At 57.8% G+C, this 10,740-nt stretch overlaps 1 protein-coding gene across 2 annotated transcripts; it reads left to right on the top strand.

The window, feature by feature from the left end:
- Positions 1-430: 430 nt before the first annotated feature.
- UPK3A (uroplakin 3A) lies at positions 431-7,202 on the top strand. Of its 2 annotated transcripts, XM_004589429.2 has the most exons (6): positions 431-482; positions 1,194-1,355; positions 2,125-2,398; positions 4,375-4,457; positions 5,762-5,894; positions 7,043-7,202. In XM_004589429.2, exons 1-6 carry the CDS (start codon positions 431-433, stop codon positions 7,200-7,202), a joined length of 864 nt encoding a protein of 287 aa, XP_004589486.2. The 2 variants fall into 2 exon arrangements, with proteins under 2 accessions (XP_004589486.2, XP_004589487.1); XM_004589430.2 differs by lacking the exons at positions 2,125-2,398; positions 4,375-4,457 and having other exon boundaries at positions 1,194-1,349.
- Positions 7,203-10,740: the final 3,538 nt, after the last annotated feature.

Genomic DNA, 10,740 nt, shown 5'->3' with positions numbered 1-10,740 from the left:
AGCTGTTTTAAAAGGAAAATTTTCCTTTCTTCCTTCTCCTTGGAAACATTTTTCTTGAAATCAGGATTGCCTCATGGATTTGTTCTATGTCCATTGATCAGATTCCAGCCTCCCACGTCAGAGGCCATGGGCTCCAAATGCAGCTTGGGCTCCTGACTCTCGCCCCCTGCTGTTGTAGACGCTGGGAGGCGCTGTGCATTGGGGAGTGGCAGTCAGTCTCAAGCAATAATGACCCCGCGGGATGCATTTGCTCCCTGGGGCAGTGGTGCCCAGGGCGAGGTCTATGCAAATGTGTCCCACGGAGGCCGCGGATTGGCCAGCGCGTGCGGAGGCGGGCGCCAGGGAGGGCCGAGTGCTGGCAGGTGCACTGGGCTGGAGAGGCCAGGAGTGTGTGCTGGCTCTCCCGCAGGCCGGCGGCTGGTCCGAGGCGATGCCTCCTCTCTGGGCTGTGCTGGCCCTCGGCTGCCTGAGGCTCGGCTCAGGTAAGCCCGGTGGGGGACTAGGAGGAGCTTTGTTGGGGAAGAAACTTGCCATGGGGTCCTTCATTGATTCCCTTCTGGAAAAGGACTCCATCTCCTGGCCTTGGGACTATCAGATATTATTTAATAACAGTAGTGATCTCCAGCATTCCTTTCTTGGGGATCCATGGGTGGAGAGATGTAGGGGATTTTAAGATTTTATGTAAAAGGCGAAGTAATAGGAGGATGTATGTGAGAATCTCCCATCTGCTGTTTTACTTCTGAAATGCCTGTAGCAGCCACTGCCTGACCAGGCTGTGGCCAGGAGCCCGGAACTCCATGCCAGTCACCCAACTGGTGTCAGGGACCCAAGTGCTTGAGTCTTCCCAAGCACAGTTAGATAAAAAGCAGGAGCTAGGACTTGAACATGAGGTGAGGATGTCTCAAACAGTGGCTTAGCTCACTACACCACCACACCCTCTTTGACAGCAAGTTCTTAATAGCTGACCACCTGCAGAGGAGGAGAGGGCAACAGTGTGGCCAGGCTGCCTTGGTTCTGCCAGTGTAGCTACATAAGAGGTGGGGGCAGGGGCACTGCCCATATCCAACGCAAGTTTAGGAGCTGACTCACGGAGAGGGCACACAGACTTGATGGGGGATGGGGAGAGGAGAGAGCGCCCTGGGGCGTGGACAGCTTGGTCAGGGGTCGGCTCCTGTCCTCCTTGCCTCCCCCAGCTGTGAACCTGCAGCCTCAACTGGCCAGCGTGACCTTTGTCACCAACAACCCCACGCTCACCACGGTGGCCTTGGAGAAGCCACTGTGCATGTTCGACGGCACGGAGCCCCTCAACGGGACCTACCAGGTCTACCTCTACGTCATGGTGGGCTCAGGTATGGGCGGTGCTGCGCCCGGGCTGCTGTGGTGGCAGAGTGGGGAGGAAGAAGGTATGAGTGGGGAACTTCACCCCCACACCAGGGCGGCCCTGGAGGGGCAGCCAGGCAGGGGCTGGGAGCGGGGCAGCAGGCATGCACTGTGGACCTGTGCTAACCACAGCAGCACGCGCACCTACAGGCAGCAGGCTGGACCACAGCCTGGGGCAGGTAGTCCAGGACACTGTGAGCCCCAGCCCTTGGTGGCTCCCCGAAGTGGCTCAGGCATCCAGACCTGCTCAGACCTGCTCTCCTGGCCCAGCTGTGACCCCTTCCCTGGCAGGAATCTGGACTTCCAGGAGATGGCGGCCACCCTTGTGACATTTTTAGCTCTGGTTGTTCACCATGCCACACTTGGCATCATTTTGTTTTCAGTAAACAAACACTCTCCGGGCCCTCCCTGCAGGTAGGGCAAAGGGGTTTGTGCCTTTCTCAGAGGACTGGGGTCCACAGAGGTAGAGCAGGGCGCCCAATATCACTCATCTGGCAAGGAAGAGCCCTGGGCCTGACAGCGGTCCCTCTGCCTCCTCCTTCCCCGCTTTGCCAGAGGATGGAGTGGAGGTCCAGAACATTACATGATGTGGTGGCTGAGAGCCGGGGCGCAGTGTCTAAAGCTGGGGTGTATGCATGTGAAACCCTTGTGTCCACCGCTGGGGCAGGGCTGCAAGGAGGCTTGGGGTGGCTGAGCCTGAGCTAGAGTGCCCAGGAATCTCACTTGCAGCCACTGCCCCCACAGCGGCAAATGCCTCGGTGCAGGACAGCTCCAACGCCCCGCTGGGCTCCACGTTCCAGCAAACCTTGGGTGGACGGACAGGCCCCTACAAGGCCACAGTCTTTGAGCTGATCCCCTGCAGCGATCTGCCCAACCTGGCTGGCGTCGGGGACGTGACCCAGGCCTCGGAGATCCTGAACATGTACCTGGTGAGGGTGGGTGGCAACAGCACCTGCCTGTGGGACCCCAACTTCCAGGGCCTCTGCAACCCACCGCTGTCGGCAGCCACGGAATACAGGTGGGTGCGGGCTGTGGTGCTGCTGGAGAGGTGGGCGGCAGCTGAGTCCCAGTCCTGACTCCCCAAGAGCCTGCAGGGGCAGAGTGGGAGTAGACACCCTTGTCCAGAGTCCCAGACCCCGTGCTGGGGCCAGTAGGGGCCCAGGCAGGGCTGGTTTCCTGTGGGAGCATGCCCAGGGGGCCCCTAGCTGTCACAGTGCTCCGCCTCGCTGAGGTTTGAGGGAGAGATTGCCATTCGTGGTGTAAGGGTCCTGGTCACGTGTGGAGGTCACCACCCAAAACCCTTCATTTTAGAGGCAGTAACCATGGCGTCTCTGCCACAAGTGTGGTCCAGCAGGAGCTGAAGCCTGCAGCAGGCCTCCCCTCCCCCAGTGCAGTCTCCCACTTCCCTCCCTGCTGCAGGGCGCCCCTCTGCTGCCCAGCCATTCCCAGCAGGTCTCTGACCCGTTGCACACATATTCCAGGAGCATCTTCTGTATCCCAAGCCCTCAGCTCATTCCTCAGTTCATTCCTCCGACTGCTAAGGAGAAAGCTTGGTGGGATCTCTGGGTCCCAGAGCCCTGCCTGCCTGCCATCCTCTCAGAGGGTGTGTCAGGCCTCAGCCACCGGGTGGACAAGGGCCCCTGCTATCACGGACCCACCTGCAAGTCCTGGGCTCTGGCTTTGCCCTGACTACAGGAACACCCTGCCACTTCCTGGGTCCCAAAGCCAGTTCTGTCTGACTTTGTGGACAAGCCTATTATATTTTGAGAGTGAGGGGTCCACAGCCCTGCTTCTGGAATTATTATTATTACTTTTAAAGATTTAGTTATTTTTATTGGAAAGGCTGATATACAGTGAGAAGGAAAGGCAGAGAGAAAGATCGTCCATCTGCTGATTGCTCTCCAAGTGGCCACAAAGACCAGAGCTGAGCCGATCCAAAGGCAGGAGCCAGGAGCTTCTTCCGGGTCTCCCGTGTGGGTGCAGGGTCCCAAGGCTTTGGGCTGTCTTCCACTGCTTTCCCAGGCCACAAGCAGGGAGCTGGATGGGAAGCGGGGCTGCCTGGATATGAACTGGCACCCATATGGGATCCCGGGATATTCAAGGCGAGGACTTTAGCCACCTGGCTACTGCACCAGGCCTGAGCTGTTGTCATTTTTAAAGATTTATTTTATTTATTTGGAATGTGGACAGAGGGTGAGACGGAAAGAAAGAGAGAGAGCTCTGTTCCATTGCTGGTTCACTCTCTTAACAGCCACAATATGGCTAAGCCAGGCCAAAGGCAATTGCCTGGATTCCCCCCGAGGCCTCACGTTGGTCAGGGACCCACTTCGGCCATCTTGTGCTGCTTTCCCAGGTGCGTGAGGAGGGAGCTGGGTTGGAAATGGAGCAGCTGGGACTTGAACTGGCACTCTGATGTTGCTGAAGGCTGCTTAACCTACTGGGCTACAGTTCTGGCCCCACAACAGAGATTTTTCAGGGTCTTTCTTATTTTTAAAAGATTTATTTATGTATTTCAAGTACAGAAAAAAAGAAAGAATCTTCCATCCACTAGTTCATTCTGAAATGGCCACAGTGACTAGGGCTGGGCCGGGCCAAAGCCTGGCGCTCTGTCTCTTCCGTAGGTGCAGGGTCCCAAGGCTTTGGGCCATCCTACGCTGCTTTCCCAGGCCACAAGCAGGGAGCTGGATGGGAAGTGGAGCTGCCGGGATTAGAACCGGCGCCCATTACTAGATGCAGGCATCACAGCGTAATCATCAGGGCTGCACTGGCTCTGGCTCTGGGGGCTTCCTGGAGCAGGGGACATCTAAGCTGGGGAATGGTTCGGGGGTCACATGTGGCCAGCCCTACCCTGCCCTGTCACCTAGAGCCCAGCTGGTAGCTGTGTGCACTTCCTCCCCCTGGCAGCCCACCCTGTTCCCCACCTTCCTCCCCTCCCACCTGCCCATGGCTGGAGCAAGGGGCACGTGTGGTCAGCCTCACCCTGTCTCCTTCCAGGTTCAAGTATGTCCTGGTCAACATGTCTACAGGTTTGGTGCAGGACCAGACGCTGTGGTCGGACCCCATTAGCACCAACTGGCGTAAGTCGAGGCGGGGTGACTCTCCTGGGGACGCAGGGAGGCGGGGCCAGGCAGACCATCAGAGGACAGAAGTGCCACCGCCAAAAGTCTCCCTGGACTCATGCTGGCCTGGGGTTCAAGGGCAAAAATGCATTGTGGGATACTTCTCCCTGCCCCTGCCTCCTTGTCCTGCAGACCAGGGTTGCTGGGCAAGGGAGGCAGCCTGACTGGGCAGGTGGGGCCGGACCGGACACGGCTCATCCTGTCAGGGTCCTCGCTGGCCCCTTGTTTATCCTCCTGCACCACCACGTGAGCCCAGGGCCCGGGACACCTGGGAGACCTCCCCCTCAACCTGAGGTGTGGATGCAGAGCATCCTGGCCACTGACCCTGGGCTGCGATGGATGTAACCCTGACTGCAGCGACCCCAACCCTGGCTCCATGCCCATTCCCGACACCAGGGGCCAGGGTTGGGGCAGGGCCTGCTGCCTCCTCACACTTACCCAGGAGCATGGAGAGACCTCTGGGAGGTTGCGTTTGGGCTCACACCTGTGACTGGTGTGAGGCATTGGGGATGCAGAGCATGTATGCTGTGTTTGTGCATCTGAGAGTGTGTGCTTGATTGAATGGATGTGAGGGTAGTGTTTGTCGTGTGCCCCATGTGGCTGTGTGATTGAATGTGTGTGTATGAGTAAGTGTGTGTGTATGTATGTCCATGTCCACTTCCCACTTCTCACACTGTGAGCACAGCAGAGCCTCAGTCTTCCCCTCTGAGAAGTGGGTACAAGAATTTTTGCTCAGGTGTCCCTGCAGGATTCCTTTGGGAAATGTGCTGGAAGGGTCAGGCCCAGTTCCCCGGGGCCAGATGGATCTGGCCTGGGGCCTGCCAGCCCGTGTCATCTTGGTCGAGGGACCTTAGTTCCGTAGTGCAGGGGCCGATTGGTGAGATGGGGGCCTGCAGGCATCTGCATCGCGCAGTATCCGGGACATGGCCAGCTCTGGTGGCATCCATCAGTGGTTTGCCACGGAGCCCAGGAAGGGTGACTGCCTCGGGAGGGGAACTGGGCCCGCAGCCCACTCACCCTGCTCAGCAGGCCCCTTGTCTGTCTGCCATCCCTGGCTTTCTGCCTCCCACCACTCTGACCGCAAGATGCCAGCGGCTTTATGGTGTGAAACTGTCTCACGGAGCAAGAAGCCATGGGAAAGAAAGTGGGGGAGTGGGGTGTGTGGCCACGCCTAGGCCCCAAACAGGAGCCACCTGCCCATCCCTGAGAGGAGACCCTGTAGCCCAGTGTCTGGGAGTAACTGGGCGGCGTCCCCACTGCAGCCACCCCGTACGCGGCCATCGACACGTGGCCGGGCCGCCGCAGCGGGGGCATGATTGTCATCACCTCCATTCTGGGCTCCCTGCCCTTCTTCCTGCTGCTGGGCTTTGCTGGTGCCATGCTCCTCAGCTTCCTGTGAGTACCATCCGGAGGGGCGCTGGGGGCCCCGGGGAGAGCCTGGCGGGGGCAGGGTCAGGCAGCTGGCCCCGGGCTGGGTGGCATATCAGGGTCAGCTCCTGGGCAGCATCCATCATCGCTCTGTCCTCAGCTTGCTCGTCTGGACAGCAGGAACAATGGCACATGCTACTGGCCCTGCAGAATCCTCAGGCCGTGGCTTGCGTGGTCGCTGTGACCACTCAAATGATGTGCAAGAGGGGAAACTGAGGCCCACGGTCATGTCCAGTGAGGCCAGCTCTTAGAGCCGGGACTAGTACCCCATCTCCCTCCCCCACCTCAGATATCCTGGGGGTGTCCTAGAGTGGCCACTGGAGAGGATGGGATGAGCTGCTGGGGTCCCAGGGGACCTGAGGAGGCAGGAATGAGGGCACTTGCGGGAGGTGCGGGATTCCAAGGGGAACAGGGCAGCTGCTGCCTGAAGCATTCCCCCTCCATGAGAGGGAGGAGGCAGGCTGGAGCGGCAGAGCTTTGAAGATCTGGTGGGAGTGGCAGAACAGAGGGACGGGCAGAGAATCATTCAGCACATGGGTGACATCAGCTGTGCTGCCCCTGCCCCCGCGTTTCTGTCCCTCCTCCTCTGGGCACCTGAGGCCCCGCCCTGTGAGCACGGCCTTCCTCCTGCCATCCAAACCTGGCACCATAGCCCCAGACCCTCACGGCTCTCTCCATCTCACACCTGCCCTGCCTTTCAGTGCCCCCGGCTCCTATGCTCCTGTAGAGCCAGATTATCTGCCTCCTCCTGCAGGCAGCCTTCCAGGGCTGCCCACCAAGACTCAGTGTGGCCATTGTCTGTTGTAATCAGCAGAAGGCTGGGATCAGAAATAGACCTGAGACTTGGACCCAAGCACTCCAAGTGTGTCTAATGGCTGCCACTGTCTCTACAGTCTTGGCTCTTTGGGGACACGGGACAATGACCTCCTGTTGCCCAGTTCACAATAAGCTTGGAAAATGATCCATTCCTTATTCCCAGGGCAAAGCAGGTGTAAGTGTTAAAGGCACATCTGTGGATTGAGCTACGCCACTGGAAAGGCACTGTCTAGGTCTTGGGCCCCTGAGGAGTCTGCATTCCTGGCCATGCTCTAATCCTCTCTCCACTTTCCTGGCAGGGACATGGGCACTGCCGACGGGGATATGACACATGACTCCCAGATCACACAGGAGGCTGTCCCCAGGTCCCTGGGCGTCTCAGAGCCGTCCTACGCATCCGTGAACCGGGGGCCTCCACTGGACAGGGCTGAGGTGTACCCTGGCAAGCTGCAGGACTGAACTGCACCCCCTCCAGGGCAGTGGCCTCCTCCCCGCTGCCTCTCCTGCGCTGATGCGAGGGCTGGTCCAGCAGGGTGAGCAGGTGTGACTGAGGAACGTTCAAATAAAGTCTCCCTCAGGCTCTGTGTTCCCACACCACTAAGAGGATACGTGAATGAATGAATGAATGAATGAGCGAGTTGCCACCCCATTGAGGTGCTGGGCTGCTTTTCTGGAAGGTGGGGTAGATTCAGGGACTAATTTTCCGTCAAATCTCTTTCTGTCCTCTTGTGTCCAAGCCTTAGTCTCTTCATCCTCACAGTCGCCTGGTGGAAGTGGTTGGTGGCCACGGCCACAGGAGTTGAGCTTCTCGCCCACCCTCCCCGAGGACCCCTCAGGGGCTCCCCTTCCAGCAGGAAGACAAGGGGCAAATGAGCCAGACAGGACACACACACAGCAGGAGAAAGCCCACTGGGGGAGGGCACGTGTAAGAGGGGCGGCAACCTGGAGGCCACGGTCCAGGCCCAGCGCGAGTGCCTGGGCAGGCTGGGGGTGGGGCAGGACACCCCTGCCAGCCACTGAGATGACAGTCTGAGTGGGCACAGGGCTTCCAGTCTGGGCCCCCCAACCCTTGTTCCTCTGTTGAAATCCTAGTACTCAGTGGTATCAGGATGGAGGGTCTTTGGGTGCAGGGTGGCATCCTCTTTCATGTACCAAGAGGCCCGGAAGGCTCTCTTTCTTCCCACCCTGGACAGTGTCGGAGCCCCTTCCTCCCCGAGAGTTGAGTGTTAAAGTTCTAACCCCCAACACCATGGAGCTTGTCAGGGAGCCCCAGGGGGCCGTGCACCCTCTTCCACTGAGCAGGGGTGCAGCAAGAAGAAGCCGCATCCAGAAAGGGACTGTGCAGGAGCCCAGCCACCCCAGCACCCTGACCCTGGCTCCAAGATCTCTGAGGAGGAAGCATCAGTGGCATGAGTGGCCGGCACTGAGCAACAGGGGCCTGGATGCTGAGGCAGGTGGCGAACCTGCAGAGCCCGGGGTTCAGAGACGGGAGGGCTGAGCAGAACCCCAGCTCCCCTCCCCTCACACCCCTGGAATGGCAGACAGGTGAAGCTGCTGGGAAACCTGCCTTCGTAAGTGCATGTGGGTCTTGCTCTGCCTTAGAGCAAGCCTGTGCCTGCTTGATTTGAAGGTCAAGTCTTTATAGTGAACCATTTGGGGCCAGCGCTGTGGCAGAGTGAATGAAGCCACCACATATAACACCAGCATTCCAGATGGACTCCAGTTCATATCCCAATCGCTCTGCTTCCGATGCACGCGCCTGGGGAAAGCAGGGGCACCCACATCGGAGTCCGTATGGAGCTCCAGGCTCCAGCCTGGCACAGCCCCAGCTATTGTAACAATATGGGGAGTGGTTTAGTGGATGGCAGATCTCTCTCTGCAACTCATACTTTCAAAGTAAGCAAATATTTGCAGAAGAGTTAACACTCAGTGGCATTTAGTCTATTCAAAGTACAGAGCAGAGCAGCCATGCGGTCTATCTGCTTCCAAAAGTTTTGCCAGCCCTGTTAGGTTTTAAATGCACTTAAAGTTCCTAAAGTTCTTATGTTGTTGCGTGCAGCCAAGTCGGTCTATTCACGATGTCTAACACAAGCCAAAATCCCAGATGTAGCAAGGTGCTTAGTAGGTCCTTTATTGCAGCAGGGTAGGCACAGGAGCAGGGGTGGAGGGGCAGAAAACTGGAAGGGACACATGTCCTGCCATGGGGGCTGCCAGGGCAGGGGGAGGGAAGGGAAGAGGTGGGGAAGGAGAAGGGACGGGCCCCTTCCCCCACTCCCCACTCCCTCCTGCATTTGGTCTGCTTCTGTCTCTAGGCTTCACTTAACTCTGGATGTTATTTCTTATTGTGCCAGATAGACGGGCTAAGTGGTAGGTAGTTAGGGGTCAGATCCCTGTTGGGAAGAGAAAGGGCGGAGTCCATTTACAAGTGACCGACTGCAACCAGGCTGTGCTGTGCCATGGCTGCTTGGCTTGGCACAGTCTGGGGGCAGATGCTTGGGGGGAGGTTGGAGGCTGTTCAGGGGCTGAGCTACCATGTGGCACTTCATCATTGCTCTATACAGGTCCTCGGGTTCCACACAGCCCACCCCCACCATCCCCGCCCCTGGGTCAAGGCTGCCGGGAATGAAACTGGCTTAGAGCCAACAGGTCATGCACATGGGAATAAGACTTTGTGTTATAAACCACTGAGGTTTAAGGGTTGGTCGGGCACAGCCTTGGCAGAACTGGGACTTCCCTGAGCAGGAGGACGTGGGGGTTGCCGGTATCAACCTTTTCTGCTGCCCCCCATCTCCCCGGGAAATTGTTAGGAGACGGTCCTGCTGGGGTCTGACGCTTCCAGCTTCAGGCTCTGTGTGGTGGAGTGGTCCAGCTCCTTTGATCTCAGCAGCCTCCGTGGGCGAGGCATGCTGGGAGCTCATGAGCGAGGCATGCTGGGAGCTGGTGCCTTTGCTGTTTTCTTTGGCGGAGTTCAATAAGGCGTCTCGTTTATTGCTTTTGTAAAAACAATTTGGCTTCATTTGAGAGATTTCATCCGTCGTCGTTCACTTCCTGAATGCCCGCAACAGCTGGGACTGGGTCAGGCTCAAGTCAGAAGCCAGGAACTCCAGCCAGATTCCCCGCACTACTTTGAGCTGCCACCTGCTGCTCCCCAGGGTGTGTGAGCACGAAGCTGGGGTGGAAGTGAAGTGGGGCGTGAACCTTGGCACTCCTAAGCGGCATGTGAACAACTCCAGGAGTGGTTTAACCCCGGTGCCATCCCCCCCTGCCCTATTTATAACTAACTGAGATCCCTTGAGCCTTGTCTTGTTGGTCACACTTTACAGGAAAGCCTGTGGGAGGCCAGCTGTCACGCTTCCCATGGAGGATGGTGTTTGCAGCCCAGGTCCTGGCTGTGTCCCTCAGGAAGCCTCCTGTCACCCCTCCCCCAGCAATCAAGGAACAGGGCAGCTTTGCCATCCATCGCCACAAGGCTCCCCCCAGCCACCCCGTGAAGCCTCTCCCCACAGCCCCGAGCGGCTGTTTCTGTTTCTAACCACATTCTCCTTTCTACAAACTTGTCCCTTTAAAGCAGCTGGGGAAACGAAACCATCAGCTAGGCAGTGTTTCCTGCTGGGTTTCCCTTGAGACCCGCCAAGGGATGACATGGGTCAGCAAGGCACCCTTTTTATTATTGGGCATATTTCCACCCTGCACATGGCCTGTGGGCCGTTTAATCACTCACCTGGCAAAGGACACTCGGGTTCTTCCAGTTCTTGGCCATCAGCAATGTGGCTGCTGTGGATGCTGGAGTACAGGTTCTTACATGAAAAAAGCTTTCACTATCTGGAACGAAATGTCAGATTTTGGGGGCTGTGTGACAGTTCAATAGGTAGTTAGGGTCAGAACCTGCTGGAGTGAGACCCACGTGTGCAAGACGCGTGGTGCTACCCAGAGGCTGCCTCTAGAAAAAGTCACTCCCACTCCTGAGTTCCTTTTTTTTTTTTTTTTTAACATGTAT

The sequence above is a fragment of the Ochotona princeps genome, chromosome 15 (genome assembly GCF_030435755.1).
Source record: "Ochotona princeps isolate mOchPri1 chromosome 15, mOchPri1.hap1, whole genome shotgun sequence".
Classification (NCBI taxonomy): domain Eukaryota; kingdom Metazoa; phylum Chordata; class Mammalia; order Lagomorpha; family Ochotonidae; genus Ochotona; species Ochotona princeps.
Note: the sequence above shows the minus strand (reverse complement) of the source record. Positions and strands in the feature narration are given on the sequence as shown.

Coding starts and splice junctions, on each gene's coding strand:
- UPK3A (XM_004589429.2), top strand. CDS start 431: ATGCCTCCTCTCTGGGCTGTGCTGGCCCTCGGCTGCCTGAGGCTCGGC. Junction 1,356..2,124: donor CATGGTGGGCTCAGGTATGG/GCGGTGCTGCGC, acceptor CTGCCCCCACAG/CGGCAAATGCCTCGGTGCAG. Junction 5,895..7,042: donor GCCATGCTCCTCAGCTTCCT/GTGAGTACCATC, acceptor CTTTCCTGGCAG/GGACATGGGCACTGCCGACG.